We start from the raw sequence: 27394 nt of genomic DNA on the forward strand, positions 1-27394 counted from the left end.
AATCTGTGCTTTACCAGAAAATGTAATAATTGAGGTAGTAAGTAGACGTGTTTAAAATATTTAAGCCAACCTTTGTGTACCTTGGTGAACCATTTTTCCTCCATTGTCTTTCCACTAACCGCACTTCCTATACTTCTGTTCTGCTGATAATCTATTTCCTAATTTTGTTAGTATTTTTTTCTGTTTTCTCCTTTCTGAACGATTTTTGGGAAATGGAATGTCCATAGTATCACACGTATAAGTGTGAACCCACAAAATAAATTCTAAAATTAGATTAATTTGCATATATTGATGGCGCTCACTGCATTTATAACGAGTGTGTACTATTCGCTCGTGGAAAAAAATGCCATTTTGGCATGGATATATTATTCTTTTATAGATAGCTCTATATGGCGAACACTCTACTGGCCGTTAATTTCAAAGGGACACCGAAGAAACGATATAAAGAATGCTACATTGACCACCACAAGTGGTCTACTTTCGCTGCTGACCGTGGCACCTGGCAACGCAGTGTCCACCATGCTGTCACCTCCTTTGAGGTCTTCCGCACAGAGAATCTGCGGAAGAAACGCTGCAGGAGGAACATCTGGAAAGCCTCACTAAACCTACCTGCCGTGACTTTTGACTGTAGCTGGGGCGGCCAACCCTGCGTGTCCTGCATCGGGCTCATCAGCCACAAGTGTGCCTGCAGCTGACAAGGTTAGCCCCCTTCAAAGGATCTACGTTCGCGAAACAAAGCCAAGAAAAAAATATTCAGTTGCTAAATTTATTGTCTAAATATTTGAGGATGTGCCTTATATTCTCAAAAATAGTTTTGCATGTAGTATTCTGTGTCATTTAAAGTAATAAACTTGTCATAATTTTGCGATAGTCATACTAAGAAGATGAAACCACAGAGAATGGCGAAGACAGTTCTAACATTTGCTTTTTTTTAATCACGTTCATCTCTAACAAGGCATATCGTCACTTGGACGTAAGAGGCAACTATTTGGAACCATGTCTAGGAAGGATTAACAGGATGCACGTTTACGTTATATTTGAACTCCTGAAAATCAGTACAGTCAAGAAAGCAGATAGCAGGGAGGGAATTTCAAAGTCTAGCTGTTCGTGGAAAAAACAACGTTAAAGTAGAAAGCTTTCTGGCATTTACGGACATCAACAGTGAAGAGGTGTGATTTTGTTGCTAAACAGGTTTTTCTGGGATATATACGTCGAGAAGGAACAAGTACAACGAATTCATCAGAGAACATGCCCATTAATATAGTTGAAAAACAGGGATCACACATGGCGGCGATTGCAGGGACACTCGTTGAAGTTTAGGTGACAAGGTGGAACCTATTAGATTTAAGACTCCTTTTTGGACCCTATCCAAGAAGGAGAAAAAGTGGTAGATGCACCAGCCCTGATGGGCCAAGAATCCCCCATGCATAGCCGAGTGGTGGCTTTGAAGAGGTACAGAATACTCTCAGGTGTGAGTAGTCTTCTAGCATAATAGTGGGAACCCATCTCCTTTGCCTCCTTTGCAGCAGCCTTCGCAATATCTTCGGTGTATTTGTTTCACTTTATATTGCCCATGATAGGCTGAAGAGTCTTAAGGAAGAATTTTCAAGTAGGTGTTTTTTTTTCATGAATATCGGTTGGTGGACAGGGTCTTGTAATTGTTAAAGGAGCAGCTTAGTCTTACTAGCATTGAATGTTACCATCCATTTACAACCCGATTCTACTACGGTTTGGTGGTATTTTCTAACGATTCTTTCATTGTCTTAGATTTATATATATCCATCCTTCACTCGTGCATACTATAGAGTGCTGTATCATCAGCAAGTATACTCATCTGGGACAAAATATTATAATCAGGGAAGTTGTTGATTAATATCAGAAATCAACCCTTAAGCTACTCTTGCATTGACGTTATGCTGTTGAATGGACGTCCAGCAAAGACAACCTGGGTGGTACTATTTTTTAAGAAAGATCTAATTATATTTAATATACGTCCAGTGATACCGTAAAATTACATTTTCCTTGGCAACCCTTCGTTCCAAGTATTTTAAAGGCCTTGAATAACATTTTTGCTGCCAAAATATTTGTAAAGATGTTACATTCATGACAGTTTTCTTTACTTTGCTGTAATTACTACTTTAAAGAGTGTGTAGGGATATTCTGGGGTCTTCATTCGAGATGTCCCTGCTGCAGCGGAAGTTATTCCAGATAAATGAAGCTCTCGAGGGTCGAGTTTGGATATGAAGTTAGAATAACCTTAGATGGACATGTCGGCTAAGGAAGCCGGTGAGTTTATACCAGTCTTACACAAGAACAACGGGTAAGGTTAAGTCGCCCGTAATCGGATATCAACATCTGAAAGGTTGGAACGTAGTGCCCTGTTACAGGAGTATTTGTAGTGGGGGTCTTCCATAATTTTAAAAGCTATTGATCAAATCAAATAATGCAATCAGTTCTTTTTCGTTTTTATGGATGATCGACTCAGATGAATTATACTTATGCAACTACGCTGGCGACAATATTTTCAGAATATGGCAATGATTGTCCGTCACCAAAACACAAGAAACTTTTGATATTAATGGTTCACACCTTACCATAGTAAAAGAACGATAATGATTAAATGATTTAAATTGAAAAGACGACATGATTACATTTCCGTTTGATGAAAACCATTTTTCATTTTTTGTTGTAGACCATCTACTAGTTGGCCAGTTGTGTACAAATCCCAAGTGGTAAAGAATCCGTCTATCATGTCTGAAAATGACACAATGTTCAATGAACGAGATCTGAGATGCGCCGCTGTACAACTCATGCTCTATAGCGATTCAAGTTATGACAACAGGACCATTGCCAGCACCCTCAAAATGCAAATCTTGACGGTTCAATGCTTGATGGCACATCTCAATGAATTTTCCAGTCACGGTTGTAATCATTGGTATGGTTTCAAGTGAAGGCTACAGGATGCCACCTCACATTTTCGAAGTCGGCTTGAACATCAACACCAAATTGTACTAAGATGAATGGTGATCCCTTTGTGCAATCAGGTGGCCACTGGCAGACCCTGGCTGTAGCAGTAGGACTCCGCACCGGCCCACAAGTTCAAATAGATCGAGGCTTGGCTTCAAAAGGAGTGCTACGACTTTGTACCCTTCTCTGACAGGCTCCCCTCCTCTCCTTACCGGAACCCTGTGGACTACTTCGTTTGATCACCAAAGCCAGCGTGATCATCACCATTCGCTGCGTATTCCCCGTACTCCCGCCGGCGTTTGTGGAAAAGACGTGCACTCAGTTCTGAACCCGCATCTTGGCGTTGATTGAGGCTGAAGGCGACTACATTGGATAGATGTCAGATCTTCCAATGTATAAGGACCTGGCATCAATACATAATCAAGTTACGTGAATTGATTTTTTCAATGAAAGTTTTCTTTTTTTTTAAACTGTAGTGTTATTTTCTTTGGAGCGACAAACTTATGTGTGCAATATTTGTAGATGAATCTATACTGTTGCGAAAAATATATGAATTGAATGCAGATCCTATTATAATTATGGTATTAGTTAATATAACAAAAAGAGGTTTCTAGTAAAAGGGGATTGATGCCAGGTTCTTATACATTGGAAGAGCTATTCGAATTACAACGTAGTATTAAAGAAAGTATAAATTATAAAATAATAAATAATATAATAAAATAATAAAAATGAATAAACAAATAACATATAAAAAATATACAAATGAATAAAAAAAATGATGAAATATAAATAAAATAAAGACTAAAATGTAGTAATTAAAAAAATAAACAAATATAAAAAAAATACGAAAGATATTTATGATAAAGAATAATGGTTTTCCTTAATCCATGGATTTTCAATGAATGGCTCATCTCATCGTAGGAAATGTTATTAGCAAAATAGATGTAAGTAATTACAAATTTTGCTTATTAGTTCATAAGTTGACAATTACATTTGAAATTATAATGTAAAACGGATATTCTATAGTAGAATTAATGAGGATACAATAATAATTTTACATTTTAAAGCAATGAATGCTGGTACCAAAATATTTTAAAACATATTCCAGAATAGAAGATACATTCTTTGAAGATCCGAGCCATGCATATTTTTTTTTTACACAGTGATCACCACTTATCAAGGCCCGGAAGCCACTCAGGGATAAGGGTTATTGCAAGTACATTACGTTAGTGTGGAGATTTGATGAAGTGTTTAATTAAGGGGGCGGTTCATTAGGAATTTGTTAACGTTGGACTTGAAGACATCCAAGTTGTAGTCCGGTGGGAAGCAGGCAGACGGAACAGAGTTCCATAGGCGTGAAGTTCTAAGAAAGAAGCTTTGTTCATGGAATCCGCATTTTTATTTAGGCACAGAAATAGAGTGGGGGAAACTTTTCACAGTGGATTCAGCTAGACGGGTATTTTTCGTGAAAGATTGGCGAGGGTAATTCATTATTTTCAATGCAGTAGAATTTTTGAAAATCTTTTTAATAACTCCTTATTTGTGTAGTCAAAATATTGGAATTGATTAATTAAAAACAGTTTGATATACTGTTTGCTGAAAAGCTTTTTGGGGATATTTAATTTATGTTAAATGAATATATATTTGAAACGATTGGGTTAAGGATAAAAAATAAAATAAAAATTTTTGCATTCTTGTAAATTCTACATGATTTTACTTCAAATTACCATTTTTATTATTGCCCTATCTCGCATAATGAACTTTTTGTATCTGCTAGGGATTGTATTATAAATATTAATACAAATATTTAGTCGCATTTTTTGTTTGCAATTATATGGTATTATACAATCTGTAATATTATTGCATTTAGTATTTCGTTATAATGTAATAAGGATGGAATACTGTTGCCATATCTGGGCAGGAGCTGCTAAAAACAGCCTATCCTGCCTTGACAGAGTACAAAATAGACTTCGTGGCTTAGTGGGGGATGCCCTTTTCTCTACCCTGCAGCCTCTCTCCCACGGAGGAGACGTTGCGGGCCTATCCTTGTTTTATCGTTATTTCCATGGCGGGTGCTCGTCTGAACTCCAATCTCTGGTCCCCCCTCGACAATCTTTCACGAAAAACACCCGTCTAGCTGAATCCACTGTGAAAACTTTCCCCCACTCTATATCTGTGCCTAAATCAAAACATGAACCACCCCCTTAAGTAAACACTTCATCAAATCTCCACACTAACGTAATGTACTTGCAATAACCCTTATCCCTGAGTGGCTTCTGGGCCTTGATAAGTGGTGATCACTGTGTAAAAAAAAGGATATGCCATTGAAGATTAAATGAAGACGCAAGAATAGTTGTAAAATACGGAGAAATGAATACTGCTCTCTCTCTCCCTCCCTCCCTCCCTCTCTCTTTATATATATATATATATATATATATATATATATATATATATATATATATATATATATATATATATATATATTGCGATAGGGGTGTCATGTTAAAGTTTCGAACCACTGGTCGCATTTTTAATCTTAGAAGATTTAATGCCAGAACCAAGCTACATCATGTCTTGGCCAGGGAGTTACTGTATGCAGACGATGCTGATTTTTTGTCACACACTGAGACTGATATGCAGCATATAATGAACAGCTTTGCTGACTCCTGCACTGCCTTTGGTCTGAGGATTAGCCTCTCTAAAACAAAGGTGATGTTCACTCCTGCACCGGGCCAATCATACGTGGAACCAAATATCATGGTCTGTGGTGCTAGACTGGGTGTAGTTGATTCATTTGTGTACCTTGGTAGTTCTCTGTTGAGGGATGGCTGTCTTGACACTGAAATCCACAGGCGAATTCAGAAGGCATCTATTGCTTTTGGAAGGTTGGAAAAGAGAGTGTGGTCTGATCGTGGCATCACAGACTGGACTAAGATCTGCGTTTACAAGACTTGTGTGCTGACCACATTGTTGTACTCATCGGAGACCTGGACATTGCATCAAAGGCACATTAAGTGGCTTGAACGATTTCACCTAAAATGCTTGAGACGTATCTTAAACATCAAGTGGCAAGCACAAGTACCCGATACTGAAGTCCTCATGAGAGCATGTTGCTCTAGTGTTGAGAACTTTGTAATCAGATCTCACATACGTTGGGTGGGTCACTTGGTTCGAATGAAAGATTGTAGGCTGCCAAAACAAATTTTTTATGGGGAGTTGGAAAATGGCAAGCGCCCTCAACACAAGCCTAGGAAGAGGTTCAGGGACTTTACAAAGAATAATTTGAAAGTCTTACAAATTGACATCGACACATTGGAAGAACGTACTCTGCAAATGCCGAAGTGGAGAAAGCATGTACGTGAGAGTTGTGACGCTCTAGAGAAAAGAAAGCAGGCCCACAGTAATCTGAAGCGAAAGCTTCGCAAAGGTTTTATTGATGGTCTCAACCATGATACACAGAGCTGGAAGTGCGACACTTGTGAACGAGTGCTTTTGTCAAAAGCTGGCTACGTCAACCACCTTAAGTCGCACAAAACTCCTGTTCAGGTCAACTTTGCACCTATTAGTACAGACCAAATGATCTGTTTGACATGCAGTAAAGTTTGCAAGTCTACTGCTGGTCTGAGAAGACATGTGATTGTTCATAGGAATACCCTTCAACATCCAGAGGAAGTCAACTCGATGGAAATTGCTCAATTTGTGTGTCACATCTGCTTCAGGATGTGCAAATCTGCGGCAGGAGTGCAGAGTCATCTGAGATGGCATGGACGGCAAGATTGGAAGAACTCAGTGTGACGGCGATCATCAGGAAAGATGCAGCAATCATATATATATATATATATATATATATATATATATATATATATATATATACTTATACGACCTCCAATCTGTAGCGGAATTGGGACAAAAATGGATGGTCACATTCAATGCTGCCAAGACTAAACTTGTTTTCTTTTAATAACTACAAGAAACCTTCTCTACCACCAATAGCAACGACCAAAGACTCTTTATCTGACGTTACATCTTTTAAACTCATCAGCCTAACGTCCACAGGAAACATGAGTTGAAACAATTACATTGAGAGCATTGTTAGGACCGCTGCGAAGAAGGCAGGTTCTCTCTACCATGCTAGAAAGCTACTTACACCCGAAAGTATCCTATACCTTTATAACCCACCATTTTCCCATGTATGGACTATTGTTGTCATATTTGGGCTGGTACAACTGCTACTAGTCTCTTTCTCCTAGACAAGGTTCAAAAAAGAGTCGCCAAACTGATAGGTCCTGAACTGTCATCTAAGCTTCAACCTCTGTCCCATCGACGAAATGTTGCATCCCTCTACCTGTTCTACAAGTAATTTAACGGAGAATGGTCTGACGAACTGTAAGCACTTGTACCCCCTCGACATAAATACCCTCGACAAACCCGACAAGCAGCAAAATCCCACCCCTTCACGGTAGAGATCCCTAGGTTTAAGAGAACCTTCTACTCCAGTAGTTTCTACCCTCAGAACCGCTAGACTTTGGAATGCCCTTCCGGGTTCCTGCTTCCCCAACTGTACTGACATGCAGAAGTTCAAGTGTAACATGAACCCACATCTTGCCGCTCAACTCCCTACATAGTACCCCTGTTACTTATGTCTCTGATAGTAGCCCCCTACATAAAATTGGCAATGTGCCTTGTTTGGGGTGAAAATTGAATTAATATATATATATATATATATATATATATATATATATATATATATATATATATATATATATATAGGACGGCAGCCTTCCGATTCCAGATATCCGCCAACAAGAATTACTGACAGCAATACTGCCATCAAAACATCCAAATACAGATGGGCAGTACACGTAGCCAGATAACTTGACAACAGATGATCCATCAGGACAACGGAATGGACACCTCGTGAACATAAGAGGCCAAAGGGAATACCAAGAACGAGATGGAGGGAGGACGTGATACAACAGACGGCTCCCACATGTCAGTGGATAACTCGGGACAGAGAGTTGTTCCTAATTAAGTGATAAACACTTATTGATATATCTATATCTATATCTATCTATTTATCTCTCTCTCTCTCTCTCTCTCTCTCTCTCTCTCTCTCTATATATATATATATATATATATATATATATATATATATATATATATATATATATATATATAAGGGTTTATCTAAACAATACAAAACAATATAGCTAGAACATAGTTGATTAGTCCGGAATAAAAAAAAAATAAATAAAATAAAGAAATAAAGAAATTTAATTTAATAAATAAGTGAAATATATTAGTAAGTGAACATATGTAATTAGTGGCAACGTTAAATGATTATTCGATTCATTTATTTTTTTTTTTAATAGAGATACGAAAATAGGTAAATATAAAAATCTTTTTAAAAAAAAACCTTGGAAAGAAGAGATGTAGGAAAAATATTTTCTCATAATTTTCCTTAAAAGGGAAATGGATTCCATATTGTTCATTGTAAAAGTGTTTATTAAAACGTCTAATGATAGGCTGTTCTTGTGAAAATTTTCGAACGATATAGGGTTAGAATTTGTCTGAATGGTTTTGAAACAATTGTAACGAACGATGAAATACACTATCAATCCATTCTTTGATGCCTTGATTTTGTTAAAACAATATATATATATATATATATATATATATATATATATATATATATATATATATATATGAAGATAGATAGATAGAGCCCTTTAAAATTAGTTTAATTGGTTTTTCGCATTGCTGTGGTATACGAAGGCCCCCCCTAGGGTTTTTTCGTGTACTATTTTTAAAACACTATATAAGTTAAAAAGTCATATATATATATATATATATATATATGTATATATATATATATACACGTGTGTGTGTATGCGTGTTTATACGGTGTTTTTGTTTTACCAATTTATATTCATGCAGCATCTCCTCAATCGATCTTCTTTTGCTGTTCAAAACTATCGATAAATCGATTCATTCTGCTGGGGTTAGATGCACTCCATAAATGCAGACTCTTTAAATAAAAAAAAAACAATATAGAATTTAAAAAGTTGGTTCGTAGACACATTTCGGTTTGATCCAAAATAATCGTCTTTATTGATTACGCAATGCACCGTGATTCTTCTTGCACGCGAGAAAAAAAAGGCGGGTAAAGCCATGAAATATGGGTAACTAAAGTTCAGAATAAGAACTCGTAGCAATTGTGTTTTCTCGACATAAATACCCCTGGCTTACTCGACAAGCAGCTAAATCCCACCCCTCCATTCAAAAAGGTCGAGAGAAGTTTGAAAGGCTTCTACTCTAATACTTTATTCGAAGACTGCTAGATTTTGGAATTCCCTCCATGGATGGTCTTTTTATTTGACATGCAAAAATTTAAATGTAATGTGAACAAGACATCTCGCTGCTCAAATTCTTTCATGTTGTCTATATTAGACATGATTCGAAATAATTGTCAATTTCTTCTAAGTAGTAATATGCCTTAATTGTGATTTGGAAAGAGCATTAAAAAGGACATATCCTTAAGGAAATCCTGGCCAAATGGGCACTTAATCGTATTACTAATACATCTATTTTATCCGTGCACATGTCTACGTATCGTTTACGTGAAAACTAATGGTCGCTCGTGGACTGAACCAATCAAAGAGCTAGAATGACAAACGCGGAAACATACAGATAGGCGTATACTAGTGTCACAGCTGAAATATTCACCTTTTCTTCACTAAATGAAGCCGAAATACTCAATGGTTCTCGTTAGATTAGCAAAGCTACGTCACGTTGAGTAGGGTCAATACCAATTGGATGACTATTTATTTTAGAAAAAACGTCAACATTTTCCAGCAAGAACCGAAAAAAAAACCTTACGTTGTTATCTCTCCGACGGAAATACAAAAGAGGACCGCTGGAAACTTCACTTTTCGTCGCAAACCGATTGAACCCACCTAGCGTGAGTGCCTCTGCCTTTCGTATTCGCATAACTATCTATTACTCTTGCTCGTTTTCAATCAAGTTGATTCATCTACTCTTTAATCATTTTCGATGTCTTTTTGAGCACTTTCAGAAAAATTATTTTTTGTAGTGTTAATGTCTAATTTATATATGTTCAAAATCGAATTGTTGCTACTCGATTTCGTTGTACTGTGCGTCGTCACATTCGTCGGGCCATTATCGTATAGTATCTGAGCCTTGCTCATTTCTGACCTAATTTGACAAATTTCTCCTCTGTCTCACACTACACCAGAACATCATCTTTGAATCGATCCGTTTCATATACAACGAAGTCGTTTGAAATCGCACTTATTCACTTGTGCTAAAATCTTTACTAGAACATGTGTATTTTTAGAAATGGTGATGCAGATTTGGCAACTATCGGTTATCTTCAGTTCAGCTTAGTTTAGCAATATGTGTATTTTTAGAAACGGCGATGTTTTAGTTGAACACTCTGTGTCCTTTAATTGCAGGTTTGGCAACTATCGGTTATCTTGAGTTCAGCAATTCATCACGTGATTAAAGCAGGACGGGGTCACATGCCACAAAAGGCGATACAATCATTTTACATAAGGAAACATTTGATAAAACAACTAATAAATGCTAACGGGCCACTTCGTTTGTGCGATTTGCCTCCATTAGATTATTTTTGCTCAGGATATGTAAAGTCATATATCTAGGCTGACAAACCAGAGAAAATAGACCACCGGAAAAAAAAACATAAGGAACATTTAGCTAAATACAGCTTAATTTTAGGCGTGGACTTTGTGAAAATTGGACGCATACATTACGCCATATATGTGCAAGCCACGGAGGCAATATGACCGAAATCGTATTTAAATAATAAATGTCAAAATTATTATTTGCCATAAACCACATATTTGTATAATAAAAGATAAACTCTGTGTTGTACTGTTGGTCTTGCATAAGTTTTCTAAATGGAATATTAGACATTTTTGCAACATAATTAACCCATTTGGTTGTAAAACAAGTCAACTTTCCGATCGTCAACCGATCAAATCGGCCATTTATCAGATCGGTGCAAAAGTGTTTGTCGAATTAAAATTTCATTTTAAAAATGAATTTTTTTTAAAAATCTGGATTTGTATCACTATACACATTGATGGCAAAAATTAAAAAAATATATATATATATAAAATAAATGTTATCAAAAGACAAGATACGTTTCTTTTTTGCCCAACTGGATAATATTTAGTGTTTTTATTTAATGTAACATGTTTATTCAGCTCGAAAAACATACAGTGTTTACTGATGTATTGGAAAATTTAAAATAGCGCCGGAATCTTTGTTGAACACGGTAAGTCTGAAAAAAATGAGTTAAAATAAAAAATATACACCAAATACTGTTAGAAACCTGGTTTATATATGTTACCGTGAGATCGGCTGACATATATTCGTTGGGTTTTTATATATTTGTTTTTTTGATAACTTTTTCGAGTCTATGCATATAGTAATACAAACCAACAATCTGTATACATAACTAAATCGAACTTTTCTCTTTATAACTTGATTCTATCCATCAAGGAACGTGTAAATGCCTGACTTATAAATTCATGATGTTATTCTAATACAATCTAAATGGTTTTGCAATCATCAAAATAAGCGATAATCAGAGGGATCTAGATGAAGGGAATATGGAGGATGGGGCAAGGTTTTCCAAACAAATTCTTCTAGATCTTTGGTTAGAAGTGACGTGTGTTTACGAGCATTATAATGACCATAGAAGGTCGTTATTTGGTCAATATGTGTGAGCATATTACAAAAAAATGTGCTTTAATAATTTGAAATAAAAATTTATTAATTAATCATTAAAGAGTGAAATGTTATAAACACGGCAATAAAAATGAATGATAATAAAAGAGAGACTGAAAGAGCGAGAGAAAAAGAGAAAAATTGGGAGAAATAGAGAAAAGGAGGATGAAAAACCAACAGAAAAGAGTTGAAAAAGAGAGAGAAAGGAAGATGGGAGAAAGAAAAAGAGAAAGAAAGAGGAAAGAGAGAGAGCGAGAGCAAAATGGAAGGAGGAGTAAAAAATGATGCAGAGAAATTAAAGAGACAAGCATGTGACCCACCCGCTTTTATTTTCAGCCGTTTTCCTTGAGAAGGAAAAAAAAAAAAAAACAGAGACGCATCGACTTGATAATTGAAATAAAATTTAAACAAAATAATAAAGGGATAAATATTTTTTGCGAAGTGCTGTAGTTGTAGGAACGTTGTTCTTCGGTTTATGCGGAAATAAGTATGGCTGTATCGTATCAATCTATTCATACCTAAATACCAACATGCTTTTTTTTATTCGTATTATTTGAGTTAATCGGACTAATGCAGTTCTGAATTTTTTAGATGAGATATCTATTGTTTCTAATGTTTTGATTTGTGTAAGCCTTCTACAAAATACACCCAACCCAAGGGAGATAATAAACCCATTTTTCTTCTTAGAGTTGCCTCATTTACATTATTAGAAAAAAAAGCGATAGCACGCATAAGATGTCTATCCACGGTCTCGTAAAAATTATTTTCATTAATTATGACAATTAATAGAAAGATTCAGTAAAGAAATGAATCATAGGAAAGTTTTTAAAAAGTACCCTAGTGACCACTAAATTTTTTTTTTAATGTACGGACACACCTTCAAACCCAAGGTTCAATTCTTACAATATAGAGCTAACCCGTTCGTCCTTAGTTAAAAAAACAAAAAACGCATACGAGTTTCCACCCGTGTTCATGTTGTGCCACTAACACCCAAGATGAGAATAACTGTCCGAACAATCAAATCAATACAAATAATCGAACTAATGTTCTCATCTTCTCATCTTTTTTTTGCACACCGTTTCAATGGACATTGTTCAAATAATATCTAAGATAGGAACATTAGTGTGATTAATGCACATAATACAAACAATTATCCATCATCTCAAAAAGTCAGAATTAGTTTTATTTGCTTTTTTCTTTTTTTTTTTTTTTTTGCAAGATTTGCTCATAACTTTATTTTGTGTCCTTTATCTCCTTTTATTACCGGACATAAACTATTTGCTTTTCTCCTATTTATCTGTACCTTTTCTCTAATCTAAACACCAACAATGCCATCGAGTGATGCGTGTTAGTGCGGTGAACACTGGACTGTTTTAATAAAATAAATGATAGTTTTTGAATTGATACAAAATTGTTCTTTTCACAAGTGATACTAAATACTGGTCCCTTAATCTCTGCAAACAATTAAAGACATAAAAAGGGTTACATTCCGTTCGACATAGTTCTTGTGCCAATTACAAGAAATATTCTCAAGCATCGATTACCATAAACAAACCCACCTTACCTGAAAACTCATTATTCCAAATCTTTGGCTTAATATTTACAGGCAACATGAGTTGGAACAAATACATTGAAGACATTGCGTAGGTTGTTGCAGAGAATGTAGGCTCCCTCTATCGTGCTAGAAAATTAATCACACCTGTACGGTGTCTATATCTCTACAGGGCAAGAATTTTGAGAATATCGACAACATATATGATTTTCGATGTGCAGCTAGAAAATTATATACGCCTTTAACAAACATTTCGATCAGAATCCATTATTTAATCCACGGGTAAACACAGTTTCGTGACGTTAACACTGATCTGTAATAGTCCTAAGTAAATAGTTTTATTTCTGAGTGATTAGAGCTTCAACATGCAGAAGAGTGTGAGTTCCAACTGAATTTTACTAAATACTTTATACACTGCGCAACAGATCCTGCAGGGATTGAAAGTTAAATCCTCGGTATGGGTGGTATTGAAAATAAAGTTGCGAATTATTTATAGTGTCTTCCTGGTCATGACTGACGGGACAAGAGCATGCTATCCCTGTGGATTAAAGAATACATGCAGATTATAATTCTGTAGGTATTCCCGAGTTCAACAGACAGATTTCCGAATTCCAAAAGATACACCCGAAGAAGGTTGGAGATTACACCGGTTGAAATATTATTATAACACTCAAGATACGAACAGTAGTCCAACTAATATAGATATTGACCCCTATACATAGAAATATACACATATAATTTGCTTTATGTAAATAGAAAAATATATCTTCCTCTGAATGTTCAACATCTATCTATCTATTTATCTATCTATCTATCTATCATTCTATCTATCTATTTACACTGTTACCCTGAGGAATATCTGTCCCACAATTTCTGATTTATCTACAATACACAAATCAGATATGATTTAATACGAAACCAAAATATCGAAGACATAACCTCACTGAAAATAAGCATTAATTTTGCAGAAAATGAACTTTTGACACGAACGACGCCTCGATTTAAATCCAACATGGCCGCTGTTCAAATTTCGAACTGACATCGAAATGAATTAGTATCCTCTCGTGACTAACAATCATTGAAACTTATTAAGTTGTGCAACGGTAATTTAATATAAATCAACCGATTTTTCCTATACATATATTCAAACATACGTATATATCAGGATAAACACACATATAAACATAGATATGCGTGTACATATATATATATATATATATATATATATATATATATATATATATTACACAGTGATCACCACTTATCAAGGCCCGGAAGCCACTCAGGGATAAGGGTTATTGCAAGTACATTACGTTAGTGTGGAGATTTGATGAAATGTTTACTTAAGGGGGCGGTTCATCAGGAATTTGTTAACGTTGGACTTGAAGACATTCAAGTTGTAGTCCGGTGGGAAGCAGGCAGACGGAACAGAGTTCTACAGGCGTGCAGTTCTAAGAAAGAAGCTTTGTTCATGAAATCCGCGTTTTGATTTAGGTACAGATAAAGAGTGGGGGAAATTTTTCACAGTGGATTCAGCTAGACGGGTGTTTTTCGTGAAAGATTGGCGAAGGGGGACCAAAGATTGGAGTTCAGACGAGCACCTGTCCATGGAAATAACGATAAAACAAGGATAGGCTCGCAGCGTCTCTTATGTGGGAGAGAGGTTGCAGGGTAGAGAAAAGGGCATCCCCCACTAAACCACGAAGTCAAGGTAGGATAGGCTGTTTTTAGCAGCTCCTGCCCAGATATGGCAACAGTATTCCATCCTTGGACGTACTTGGCTTTTTTTGTTTAAAGCTGATTTGGTTAACCATGTATATTCAAACAATGCTGACACAAGGCCTACAATTTTATGGGGATGCGCTGTCACCCAGACTACTTATGTATTATTGTTATATCTGTAGATTCGTCTCCACGCGGGGTGACACGAGACTCAAAGGCGCATAATAAAGTTCTCCAGAAATACAACCAAATATTGGCAAGTTCCCCTGTCATGTCTTTGAACGATTATGCAAGAGTGCAGCTAGTGGGAAGTCATCTACATGCGCATGGACAGCTCACATCAACCTTAAGAGATGGCAAGCTCATGTGAAGAAGTGCCGATTATATATATATATATATATATATATATATATATATATATATATATATATATATATATATATATATTGGAAGCAAATCATTATTCAAGCACGTCTAATTGAACACGACAGAGTTCTTTTTTTCGGATTTTTCGGAATATGGAATATTTCTTCTCACACTTGAACAGGACGTTCGAACACTATCCCACCAAAAAGAAAAAAAAAACGATTGCAAGAGAAACAAAGAGAATATATACCTGCTCTGCAATAAAATTTTCATATATTATCATATCTCTCTCTCTTTCTCTCTCTCTCTCTCTCTCTCTCTCTCTATATATATATATATATATATATATATATATATATATATATATATGAATAAAAAAGAATGCGAAAAGTATAAAAGCTTATAACTTTTCTTTATTCGTTTTTAATTGGTGACGTGCAGGAATACAAAATAATAATATTATGAAAAAAAATTAAAAAACTTTTTTTATAAGTACATAATTTCGACCGATCCTTCAGTCTTCATCGGTGTAGTGAAAGCATGAGGATGCACTGGGAAAAGGGGAATGGAAAAGCTATATATATATATATAATCCACCTGTAAATAAATAACCCCTCTTCTCTTGAACGCTAACAATCTACTCCTTCCAACCTATCCGCCACTAAACTCCCACATTGCTCCGCATCTGTAGTTGAATCGCTAACTTCCAGCCCCTAATCCCTCACATGCAAACTGTTTTAATAACCATCACTAAACATCTATACATTTCTACCTCTAAGGCATGCATTACAGCTCATTCCTATCCAGTAAGGGACTTAACAGCCTATGCACACAAAGGCAGGTACTTAACAGCCAAAGTACCCAGAAACAAAGCGATATGCACTACACAACTGTTTCGAGTTTTGCAACGATTAATTACGTTATTGAAACGACACTCCTTGTTATGCAAAACGCCCCATGACTCTTACTAAAAAATACCTACAACTCCAACTCTATTCGCACCTACTGAAAACCTGCCCATATATATCTATTCACCTAATTACGCATGACTCAATACTTGCTGTCTTATCCATGCTATATTGCACTTACATCTTAACCCTCCTATCATCTAAAATAGCTCGGGCACAACTCGTAGCTCAATTCTTAATACCTACTCATACTGTAACACTATACTAGACCTAAGCTAACATTAATAAAATAAAAAAAAAGGGTACGACTAAAATCACATTATCTCCTCCCTAACAAGCCCTCTTACAAACATAGACGCTTACACTGCATGAACTTCACCCACCCCCTTTATCCATTAACAAGTAAATAGCATGTCCCTAAATCACTTTGAGGAGTGTAACTAATCAGTAGATATGATCCCCAACAAACTAACCCAGTAACACTAACAACGCGGGGTCGCAGAAATACCTGGATTAGAACCTAGGCGCGGAGAAAACCCTCTCAGGGCTGACGGACCCAGTAGGTCTTCCCAGATCATCCGTCTAGGAGAAGGAAAACTCTGAAACTAAACCAAAGGGGAGAGAGGCCTCTTCAGTCTTGGATGACAACCTTCCTAGAGCTGGTGACTCAAACAAATTCACCGGTTTGCAAACCTAAATTGCTTAAGGAGTAGATAGGCTCTGTCTATCGCCCGGCTTCCATACTCCTTCTTTGCCTATTAGTCAAGCGCAGAGACACTATCTCAGTGATTCGACAGAAACACCCAGCGGTAGATCTTGTTTCCTGGCTAGGGCAATGAACGCCGTTCTTCCCCATTCCCAACATGCCCCACCCCTAAAACTGAACATTTGGGAGTGCTTGAGTATAAGATATGCCTGAGCGGTTAGATTGGGTTGACCTTCTTCTAAAGGGTTGAGGGTACCGGATTGACAGTTCCTGGCTGCTGTTCCCGACTGGTAGTACAGGAGCCCTAACTCTTTGGTAGCGCTTAGAGCGGCTGCTCCATCAACAGTTGAATAATATCGGGTTGTTTGCAGTGCCATGACGCGCATGGAAAGGGACCCTGCACTCATCCCCGGTGGGCTTTCCTGAGGCCACAATCCTAATTGGAGAAAGGTCAGCTGATGGTCTACTTGTGATGCATGTCTGAAGCTCCGCATAACCTCTTGCTTAGCTCCCCCTTACCGAAACTCTTAAAAAAAATATGACGACAGTACAATCTAAAAATAAGCTTAAACCAGGATTAGGGACAAACAAATTCAACTTGCCTCCTCCCTTGAGGCTCTCATTCACAAATATCCGTGGGCTTAGAACTAACTTAGCTGATGTTGAAGCATTTCTCTTAACAAATACCCCGGATATCTTAGCACTAAGTGAGACTAACCTACACTCCTCCATTCCCTCTAACCACTTTAACATGCCTGGATATCTCCCACTCTGCCGTAAGGACTCTGACAGACATATGCACGGACTTGGAGTTTACATTCGTAATACCCTTCCCTTGACTAGAGAAACAAACCTAGAAAGAGATGATCAAGCCTTTATGTGCTTTAGACTAAACGTGCAACACAGTATTAGCTACTATTATTTTCTCTACCGCTCTCCCTCGACTCAGGACTGCTCCATAATAAACAAAGTATCTGACAGCATAGACACGGCACTGTCCCTCGACACTAGCGCACAAATACATGTGTTTGGTGACTTTAATGTCCACCACAAAAACTGGCTTGGATTCTCTACTCACACAGATGCAGCGGGCAGCACAACCCATAGCTTCGCTATATCTCACTCCCTATCACAAATTGTTACGTTTCCAACCCGTTTCCCTGACCAGGAAGAACAACACGCATCACTTCTAGATCTGTTTTTGACCACAGTTCCCGATGACTGCATAGCGAAGGCCCACAGCCCACTCGGGAACGCTGATCATGCAGTGATAATGGTTGAAATCGCCCTAAACTCTAGTCCCAAAACTGAAGAGCCAGTGCTCAAAACAACGAGATATTATAATAAGGCTGACTGGGAAGCCATCAGGGAACAAATTAGAGATGCTCCATGGAAAAATATTTTCTCTCTCCCTGCTGAACAGTGTGCAAACGAGACCACTGACTGGTTCAAAACTGCAATCGAAGCGCATGTTCCCATGCGGAAATTTTATAGTAAGCCCCACTCTCCCCAATGGTTTACGTCGACTTGTGCAACTGCCATTACTCAAAAGCAGCATGCATACCGTAGGTTTAACCGACACAAGTCCAGTTCAAACAGACTGAAGTATATAGAAGCTAGAAATAACGTTAAGAAAGAAATAGCGACAGCTAAGAGAGAATTTACGGAAACCACTAAAAAGCGCATCGAAGCACAAAAACTAGGAACTCGAGACTTCTGGAAAATCTACAACAGTGTAGTAAATAATGGGCAATCAACAATTCCCCCACTAACCAACAATCACAAGGTTGTCTCCTCAGCAACTGACAAGGCTAACATGCTTGCCAGTCGGTTTGCCTCAAACTCCACACTGGACCCTTCCAACCACCCCCTACCTGACTTTCCTATGCGGACAGACGCCACACTAGACGATCTGAAAACCACCCCTGCTCAGGTGCATGCTATCATAAAAAACCTTGACACCTCAAAAGCATGTGGACCCGATCTTATCCCAGCTGTGCTATTAAAAAAGTGCTCAGCCGAAGTAGCTCCAGTTCTCTCTAAACTCTACAACAAATGTCTTAATGAAGGTTGCTTTCCGGGCTGTTGGAAAACTGCTTCTGTTGTACCAGTATTCAAGAATTCTGGCGAAAGGACAGACCCATCAAATTATCGCCCCATTAGCCTCCTCCCACTTTTTGCCAAAATATTTGAGACCATAATTAACCATGCTCTAGTCCATCATCTTACAGATGCTAAACTACTGACTGACAAACAATATGGATTTAGACAAGCCCGTTCCACAGCAGACATCCTCACCGTGATCTCTGAACGTATATACCAATCACTGGACAAAGCGGGGGAAGGCAGAGCGGTAGCTCTAGATATATCTAAGGCTTTTGACAGGGTATGGCATGAGGGTCTCCTCAGGAAGATTAGATCTTACGGTATCACTGGTAGAATACTTAACATAATTAAATCCTTCTTAGATAAGAGAAAAATCCAGGTAGTCCTCGACGGTCGCACATCTAAACAATATGATATAAATGCGGGAGTGCCCCAGGGTTCTATCCTTGGACCTCTATTGTTCCTGATATTCATAAATGACCTCCCCGACAACATTGCCTCTGAGATGGGTATATATGCTGATGACACTACACTCTATGGCAGACACGACAGGAAGACGAATGAACACATTTCTAAAGAAATGGCAGAAACACTAGAGGAAGACCTCCAATCTGTAGTGGAATGGGGACAAAAGTGGCTGGTCGCGTTCAATGCTGCCAAGACTAAACTAGTTTCATTCAATAATTACAAGAAACCCTCTCTACCACCAATAGCAATGGCCAACGACTCTTTATCTGAGAGTCCATCTTTCAAACTCCTTGGCCTAACGTTCACAGGAAACATGAGTTGGAACAATTACATTGAAGGCATTGCCAGGGCCGCTGCAAGAAAGGTAGGCTCTCTCTACCGTGCTAGAAAACTACTAACACCCGAAAGTATCCTGTACCTCTATAAGGCCACCATTCGCCCATGTATGGAGTATTGCTGCCACATCTGGGCTGGTGCATCTGCTACTAGTCTCTCGCTCCTTGACAAGGTTCAAAAGAGAGTCGCAAATCTGATAGGCCCTGAACTGGCATCTAAGCTTCAGCCTCTGTCCCATCGACGAAATGTTGCATCCCTCTGCCTGTTCTACAAGTATTTTAGTGGTGAATGCTCTGATGAACTGCAATCACTTGTGCCCCCACGACGCGAGCACCCTCGACAAACCCGACAGGCTACTAGATCCCACCCCCACACTGTAGAGGTCCCTAGATGTAAAAGATCTTTTTACTCCAATAGTTTCTTCCCCAGAACCGCAAGACTCTGGAATTCCATTCCAGGTCCCTGCTTCCCCAACAGTACTGACGTGCAGAAGTTCAAGTGTAACGTGAACCGACACCTTGCTGCCCAAATCCCTACATAGTACCCCAGTAGTTGTTGCCCCTGATAGTAGCCCCCTACACCAAAGTGGCAATTTGCCTTGTTTGGGGTGAAAATGTAATAAAAAAAAAAATTAAAAAATATATATATATATATATATATATATATATACATACAATAAGAAGTATCCAAGAGTGATAACAGATTAATTCAACGAGCTTATTAAGAGTGTTCAATAAAAGAAGAGCAAGATATATTTTGATTATCTAAACAAATTTACATGGTCGTTACACTAGATATGCTAAAGTTTTATCCAAAGGTTCGAATGACACCAGAAGTTCTCTCCAGCCGACTCAATAAATCGTTGCATACCAAAGAAGAAACCAATCCTCAAAAAAATTTTTAGGACTGGTTTCTTCTGTAGAAAGCAACCATTTTTTTTATTCGCCCGAAGAGAACTTCTGGTGTTACTCGGCCCTTTTGAAAAACCTTTAACATGTCCACTTTAACGATCATGTTAATTTGTTTAGATTAACACACACACACACACACACACACACACACACACACACACACACACATATATATATATATATATATATATATATATATATATATATATATGATGAAAATAATGGAAATAGTATTCCGACAAAATAGAGAAAATACAAAAGGAACAAACCGTATTATGTGTTCACCAACGTTTCGTCTTTATTTCACCCAGAGGAAGTCTCGAAATAAAGACGAAACGTTGGTGAACACATAATACGGTTTGTTCCTTTTTTATTTTCTCTCTCTCTCTCTCTCTCTCTCTCTCTCTCTCTCTCTCTCTATATATATATATATATATATATATATATATATATATATATATATATATATATATATATATATATATGTATAGCGGCAAAAACCAAAAACAGACAGAAGGAATAACTTCATATTTTTTATTTTTTCGGATATTACAATTGTTTCGATATAAGTCAAACAATTTTAAATTTTATATCATTTAAAAATTGTACATCTCATCAGATATGATTGAAACCAAATAAAAAATTCGTACGTCTATTGTTGTTTTTTTGTTTTTTCCACTTTCTATATGTATGTTCGATTACCGAAATGTTAATCATGATGCTTAATATTGGAGTCAATTCACGGGACTTAAATTCTTATTGATTTAATTGATTTTAAATATATTTGACCTTTTTAATATATATATATATATATATATATATATATATATATATATATATATATATATATATATATAGCTTTAAGTAAAAGAGAAATGAGAAAGATCAATTCCACAAAAGGAGACTTATATGGATAATGCCAAGCTGAACAATAATTATTGGAGCTTATACAATAGGATATATATATATATATATATATATATATATATATATATATATATATATATATATATATATATGATAAAATCGAATAAAGAAACGTCTTAAATTTAGAAACAATAACGTCCGATTTAGTTTCATTATATCAGTTTCGTTGACGATCTTGTGTACGTGTTTGGTAAACAATTTTACATGATCGTTACGCTGGACATGCTAAAGTGTTGAATAACACCAAAACCTTTTTAGGACTGTTTTTTTTTTCTGTGGAAAGCAACCATTTATTAAGTAACCTGACGACGACGACTTCTGGTGTTATTCGACCCTTTGGATGAAACTTTAGCATGTCTAGTTTCGCGACTGTGTAAATTTGTTTAAATTAATAAAGACACAGACAGACAGACAGACAGACAGACACACACACACACACACACATATATATATACTTCTATATATATATATATATATATATATATATATATATATATATATATATATATATACTTCTGCATGCAAAATACGATCCCGCGTTTTGCTAATTCCTACCCTCTGATTAGAAGGGGTGTATTTCTTCGAAACTCCGCGGATTAAGGGCTATCCATTTATCTAGTGTTTCCTTTTCAGATTAAAATATGTTTTTAACTCATTTCAAAGTGTTTTTTAACATATTTTATTAACTGTTTGCTCATATATATATATATATATATATATATATATATATATATATATATATATATAAATCCATTTTTATAACATGAATAAGTTAGATAAATTAATTAAGAATAGGAAAGTAGATCTAATATTTGTAACATGTCGTCTTCTTCTTAAGATTACGGGGGTGGTGTTTAATCAACACTACTGGGGAGCCATGTCGATTTTGTTTTTAAATCCCCGAAACGGTGTTTCATGGTAAACAACTGATGATCCTTTAAATTAGATTAGTACTATAGTGAATTCGAGAGAGCAAGTTGATGCAGTGATAGCAGGTTATTAAATGATTTACTGACTAAATAGTTTTCTAACAAATGGTAAATTTTTTTGATATAGTTTTAAAGGTTAACAACTTCCAAGACCATATATATATATATATATATATATATATATATATATATATATATGTGTGTGTGTGTGTGTGTGTGTGTGTGTGTGTGTGTGTGTGTGTGTGTGTGTGTGTGTGCGTGTGTGTGTGTTTAAGTCACTGAAACAGCTACATGGTAAGCAGCTGATTATCCCCGCTTCCTATTTACAAAATTTTAGTTAAGGTTTTCTCTTTTCATCCTTATGTAGTTAAATTCTGTTTTAAAATTGAAGACTTTTGCAAAATCGGCTTATGCAAGTGCTGAGTCTATTTCTATTTAACAATTTTAGTTAAGGCCTTTTTTTTTTTCATCCTTATATAAATGAATTATATATTCTCTTTCGTCATCATAAACATTTTAGAAGTCGGATTATTTTTGCATTTTTTATTCACAGCTTCTTTAGACTATATATATATATATATATATATATATATATATATATATATATATATACATTCGATACACTCGAATAAAGAAACGTCTTATTTTAGAAACAATTACGTCCGATTTGGTTTCATTTGATCAGTTTCGTTGACGGTCTTATCAATGTATTTTGTGAATAAAATATCAGCATTAACTTGTCCTGTCATTGACAGAAGGGTGCAACTAGGTCCGCGTGTTGTTACCACAGATTTGTTGCCATGTTTGAATTACAAATGCAAGCGTTTTATAGTCACACGATGGAGCATCGTTACCATACGTTTCTTTGATTTTATCAAAAGTCTTCTGTGCTGCGTTTTAAATACTAAAACCGGATAACTCTTAACTGCTTCCGACGTATGTGACTCGTTCAGAATAAGTATTTGCATTTTCGTATGGAAATAATGAGTTTAGCATCTAATAAATAAAATTATTTCTGGATTTCAGGGATGAAGATTGATCATTCATGTTATTTGGCTTTTTCGGACTATTGTTCTCATCGTTAGTGTCACAACGTTTCATTCGATGCAACAATGCGGAAATTCTTATGACAAATTACTGTATTTTAGGTTGAGAAAAAAGTTTTTGCGGAAGGTTTAATTTTTTTTTAATTTCAAATGATGTATTTTCAAATAATCTTCGTTGTAATACCTTTACTTTATATATCATTTTAAAAAGAATTTTTCACTCTATCTAATCGTTTTAATTACCATCGTTTAAAAAGTTATTGTTTTTCAGAACAATGAATACAAAATAGATAAGAAGCAAATTCGCATAATTTTCCTTATTTCAATTCAAGCGAGGCAGAAAAGTTGCTGAATAAACTCGTGACGTCAACGATGCGTTTGGTCCCGGAACCACTACTGAATGCACAGCATAATGGTGGTTCAAGAAATTTTATGAAGTCTTAAAGATGATGAACGTAGTTGTCGGTAATTGGATGTTGGCAACGATTAATTAAGAGCCTTAGTTAAAACCACTCCACGCACAACTGTTTGAGAACTTGGTTCTGGATAAGATGTAACGTATACGAAAATTTCTAACCACTTAAAATAGATGGGAAAGACGAAGATGCTTGATGAATGAGTGCCTTACGAATTGAAAGAGAAACAAAGGAAACGTCGAAAGAAAGTGTAATCTTCCTTTCTTTTATAAAACAAGAACGACTCGTTTCTCGACCGGATTGTGACTTTTGATGAAAAAGAGGTAATTTGTGACAATCGGCGACGCTCACCTCAGTGTTAAGACGGTGATAAAGCTCCACAACCCTCCCCGAAGCCAGAATTGCGCCCCCAAAAGTTAAAAATTGCTGAAACTTTCTTATCAATCTGATATATATATATATATATATGTATGTATATATATATATATATATATATATATATATATATATATTGGTTGAAGTAAATACTGAAAACGTACGCATAAAATCATATTTTATTATATTAATTTATTTGATAAAATTAAGTATATATATATATATATATATACATATATATAATATTTAAACTTAACTTAATATATGCACACATATGTATATGCATATACTGTATTTAAAAAAAAACAAGACTTCAAAAAAAGAATTGATAGCAACCAAAAGTGTATTTCATTGTTAGTTACAATTGTTTCGAGACTAATTAGACAAATTCAAACATTATGGCGTTTGAAAATTTTCACATAAATAGCCTTTCTTCAGTCTTATTGAATAAAAAACACTTTAGCAATAGAACATTATGTAAAGACATTTCCTTTAAAGGAAATATATATATGCATATACATATACTATATTATATTTAAACTAAACTTTAGATAGTAATAAAGTAAAAATCATAAGTATAGATTAATTTATATTGGAATCTTTTTAAATGTTAATATTTAAATAAACAATTTAAATACAAATTGAATTAAAAAGCAAGTGATATATGATAAAAACAATAGAACTAGACAAATTTATTTTTATCAATACATTAAAAATATTGATATAATAAAATTGTATAAAGGAGAACAACGCATTTAAATTTGAAAATGAGTTATTGGCCTTTAACTGATCTTAAGCAATTACGATAAAAATATTAGAAAGGGAAATTTTATATTTAAGATAGGAAAAATTCATTAAAACAATTAAATGACAATAAAATAATCATAGTTTATGTGAATATAAATGTAACAACTATATTAATAAAATATAATTTAATATAGATATATAATTCAGATCAAATCAACGATTATTTATACTGGAAATAAAATACAATATATTTTGTATATAGTTTCGTATAAAAATTAAATAAATATATAGACATATGTTGTAGATATAAAAATTGGTGATATTTCTAAGTAAACTCTCTTTCGTTGTGTTGTTAGCTTTTTGTTGTCGATTTATATAAATATTTTTTCATTCTAGAATTTTATTTTTTCTATTTTCTATTGTTCATTTCCTTGACCGATATTTCTCTCATATATTTCTTGTAAAATTATGAATTTCAATAGACAATGGTGGAAGTTTCGCATTTCGCAGATGGAATTAATTTGCGTGTGTGCAATCCATCAAATACCTCTCTTCACAAGGCCACCTGCGAAATATCCAACAAAAAGCTACTATTTAGACTGAAAAACATTTGTTGAATTCTTTCAATATCTTTGGTTTCCTTGCGACAGTGTCTATATGTTAAAACATTTATAACGGTGCAATAAAAAGTAGACAGAGAGAGAGAGAGAGAGAGAGAGAGAGAGAGAGAGAGAGAGAGCAATACGTTCAAAATGTTAGAACGAGAGAGGGTTAGTTGAAAGGGAAGGAACAGATAAACGGGGAGTGCAAAGACAAGATAGACAAAAAAAGGAAATGCAATGAAGGGGGACATTAGAGAAAATGACATTTGTTACTGTTGCTATCCACCACTTATCAACGCCTAAAAGCCATTCGAGGATTAGATTAAACTATCAGGTGGACGGTTACATAGCATAACATCGCGATGATGGTAGAAATTAGCAAGACTTTGGTTATCTAAGATGATCATTCAACACGAATTCATTTATATCAGACATGAAAACGCCCATGTTGTAGTCAACATGAAAGCAGTCCAGTGAGACAGTTCTAAGAAAGAAACTTGGCACCTGAAGAAAGGGAGACAAGTGGCAATAGTCGTAATTGAACGAATTTTGTTACACGTAAACGTTGTCAAACGTTTCTGTATTTTATCTATCCTTACGAGAAACGCCCGGTAGTCCTGCTAGTTTTATAGAGAATTCGTTGAGTTACATCGAGCTGCCAGATAAACATAGCTGACCGGCCACTAAGTTCTTGAATTCATAATCAGACCGAATTAAAACCAAGAATCGTATCAGATTTAATACTTCTGTCAGTTCAGCGGTATGAAAGCATTCACGCTCCCCTGGCGTACCTCTCCCTCTTCCAGAAAAATGGCGGATTCATAAAAGCGCAGCCATATTGATTTTTACCTTTCCCTCCTATTGGTCTTCTTCTTCTTGTTTTTGGTTGTCGTTGTTGTTGTTGTCGTTGTTGTTGATGATGTTGTTGTTGTTGTTGTTGTTGTTGTTGTTCAAGTGCGTTTGTTAGTTGCTCCATTTTGTTTGTCCGTTTCGCCGATCGCTTTTAGTAAACACAGCGAAATGGGAAAGCGAACAATGCAACACTTTTCAAGATTTCAAAACGAAAGCCAGGATTTCTTTCAATTCGGACTTTTCTATGGTCGTTATTATCGGTTTCTGTCTGTCTATCGATCTCGGTTCGTTTATTTATTGATCGATCCTTCGAGGTATTCCTCCTGTGTTTACTCCATATATATATATATATATATATATATATATATATATATATATATATATATATATGTGTGTGTGTGTGTGTGTGTGTGTGTTTCATTCGCGGACAGACTGTTCTTATAGTTCGTCAGTGTGGGGTATCTTTTACCACTACGCCACATGGAAGGCACTCCTGTATAATATCTACATATACATTGATATAAAAATTGACTTCCACTTTACAGTGCTAAAATTTATTTTACAAACAGCTTTGTTATATATATATATATATATATATATATATATATATATATATATATATATATATATATATATAGACTACGTGTCCAAAAAGACACTGAAGAGTTTTGAACTTAAATAGA

The 27394-nt window shown here is 35.6% G+C and overlaps 1 protein-coding gene across 1 annotated transcript in view; it reads left to right on the forward strand.

Moving 5' to 3' along the window:
- Positions 1-2267: 2267 nt before the first annotated feature.
- Positions 2268-27394, forward strand: part of LOC145255570 (uncharacterized) — a 97826-nt gene continuing 72699 nt past the window's right edge. The window contains exon 1 of the mRNA XM_080114024.1: positions 2268-2320. Coding sequence (XP_079970150.1) covers positions 2268-2320 — 53 coding nt within the window. The remainder of the gene's footprint in view (positions 2321-27394) is intronic.

The sequence above is a fragment of the Euprymna scolopes genome, chromosome 31, assembly GCF_053919585.1.
Source record: "Euprymna scolopes isolate OS-2025 chromosome 31, ASM5391958v1, whole genome shotgun sequence".
NCBI classification, from domain to species: Eukaryota; Metazoa; Mollusca; class Cephalopoda; order Sepiida; family Sepiolidae; genus Euprymna; species Euprymna scolopes.